The following is a 2523-nucleotide window of genomic DNA, read 5'->3' as shown; positions in this document are numbered from 1 at the left end:
ATGAGATGGCCGCATGCTCTCAATTTAGCTACATAAATGAGCTGTGGTTCATCACCCAGGCTTTTTCTAAAATGGTCATGTCATCAGCAACATCTTTGCTAGAAATGGGAGTAAAATAAATTCACATATGCTTCAATGACCAGGAAACAAAGGGTCCCATGATCCAAGGTAGAACTTCTCCAAAAAAGACCGTTAGAGGTGGCAAAATAGTAATACAGGTAACTCTAGACTTGGTGGTTCATGCTGGGTTCATACTATTACTTGTTTGTGTTGTTGGTTGAACCTTTTTTGTTTTGTGTCAAAACACCACACAACCAAGCTGGAGGTCAAAGGAAGATTGAAAAAGAAAGAGTCTTTAATGTAAAGGAGAAGACGGGTATTGAGGTCACCACAAGTGGACTGGGTTCTTTCACGTCATCCTTATATCACTGTATCTAATCATTCATCACCGAAGGTCCAAAAGTTTATTATTAGTTTACCCAGAGTAGACCTCACTAAACACTAAAAATACAATTTTTCAAAAGTCAGAGTGCCAGAGAATGAAAGCATTATTCATGTTTAAGGTACAAAGGGAATTTATATAGTAGATGCCCCTCTCAACGACAGAAGTTGGTCTCCTAGTTTCTGAGCACCCTCCCTTGGTCCATGCAGAAAGAACAAGGACCAAATTTTAATTTCTAAAATCTTTTTATTTCTGCCAAGTAGAATATGTATTCGCTCGTCATTCCATTGGCTCCTGTTTGGCCTTACAGTGCTCCCTTCATCGACCTTTTCTAATTTACCTTTCACCTAGTTCCTGCTCCTTCCCAAAGGTCTTTTGGGGTGAGGGAAACCACTTTCTGCTTCTTGTAGTAAGAACATAAATCTCTTATCTGGCTTAGCCACAGGCTCTCAGAACCGAGGTAACTTAAACATTAGCATTCTTTCCCAGGTTCCTCATCAATAAGGCACAGATAGAGAGAACTGCCTTCTCAGTCCTGGAGACCTGGAAACAGTGTGAGAGAGGGCTGATAGAGGAGAGTGTTAGATAACTAGAAAATGGTGAGGCCAGACCTTATCAGTGGTGTACATTTATTTAAATGATAAGTTTCCTTGTCCAGATTTACATGGAGCAGAATGATTCACTCCAATGACCAAGTACTTCTGTTGCTATATTTTTCTGATAATCCCTTATTTAAAGACCTGGTTTCTTTCCTATGGATAATAATTCTGAGCATGCCTAATTAAAGTATGCCTGTTCCTTTCCCTGCAGTTGGCTCCGAAAACCCACCATTAACGGTAATCCGCAAATTTGTGTACCTATTGGACCAAAGTGACTTGGATTTCCAGGAGGAGCTGGAGGTCGCACGATTAAGAGGAGAAGTGGTGACCAAGATTAGGGGCAATCAACAGCTAGAGAAAGACCTAAACCTGATGGACATCAAGATTGGGCTCCTGGTGAAGAACAGGATCACGTTGGAGGTCAGTGGGGTTTGGGGAACTGTGGGCTCCCAGAAGAGGGAAGATGACTGTGTATTGGTCACAGCACTTTGGTCCAGCTAAGCTTATTTGGAATCCAGAATGAGTGGTCCAAAGTTCATGTACCATTTTCATTACAAAGTAGTGGCTCTCGCACTGCAAAGTTCTCTGCCCCCGTTTTATAACATCTTGTGAGCCTTCTTTACCATTCTGAAATGAAAGTTATATGAAGTCAAATCTACTTACACAAGTACCTTCGTAACAAGACTAAGGCCTGTATAGAAATATAAAAGAGAAACAAAAAGAAAGTAATTTATAATAAAACACATATTTCAAAATGAAAATACACTGGCTTGATGCCGTTAGAAAATGTGATAAAGTTGCCAGAGGCTGGGGCCTCTTCCCAGAATAGACACAGATTGAGAGAGCTGCAGGTGAGACTCATCAGGTGAGTGGCGAAACTGTTGGTGATTTCATTTTCCAAAATGGAGAACGACTCTTTATAAAGTTTAGAATAAGCAAAGTGTGGTCCCCTCACACTCCCCCACCCAATTTATAGAGAATCACAATCCTAGAAAATTAAGTATATATTAAAATTATGGAGGATACGTATTGTGCTTATATGTAAAACAGATTCTGGGCTCAAATAATTACACAAAGAATTTTTATCTGCATGAATGAATGACCAACAGGACAAGCCATGCAGGATATAGGACAATCATTATTTGTAAATATACTCAAGACAGCAGAGCATCTGTCACCCAGCCCATACCCATTGGAAGCCAGTAGTACCCTCCAGTCATAAAGATGTTAAAAAAAAAGAATGCCCCTATGCATTTCCAAAATGGCTCCTACAGAGTGGAACTGCCCCAATAAATAATGTTTGAGATCTGTGTGAAACCTGACAATGTCAGAGCTCCCTAGAACCATATAAAAGGATTAATTTGAATCAGGAAAAGGAGACCCTTAGTGTAAGGACCCTCTTTGTATCCCTACATCAGTTTTCAGAAAACCGATAAGCTGATCTTCTGGAAGCTCTCAGAAGGCTGCAGTGGGTCAGAGGTG

General features: G+C 40.4%; 1 protein-coding gene across 1 annotated transcript in view; it reads left to right on the top strand.

Annotated features, from left to right (window-relative positions):
- Positions 1–2523, top strand: part of IQGAP2 (IQ motif containing GTPase activating protein 2) — a 266860-nt gene that overhangs the window by 220566 nt on the left and 43771 nt on the right. Inside the window, exon 21 of the mRNA XM_023520410.1 lies at positions 1253–1461. Within this exon, the coding sequence (XP_023376178.1) occupies positions 1253–1461 (209 nt within the window). The remainder of the gene's footprint in view (positions 1–1252; positions 1462–2523) is intronic.

Source organism: Pteropus vampyrus, unplaced genomic scaffold (assembly GCF_000151845.1).
Source record: "Pteropus vampyrus isolate Shadow unplaced genomic scaffold, Pvam_2.0 Scaffold262, whole genome shotgun sequence".
Taxonomy (NCBI): Eukaryota; Metazoa; Chordata; class Mammalia; order Chiroptera; family Pteropodidae; genus Pteropus; species Pteropus vampyrus.
The sequence above is the reverse complement of the archived record's forward strand: the minus strand, read 5'-3'. Positions and strand labels throughout refer to the sequence as shown.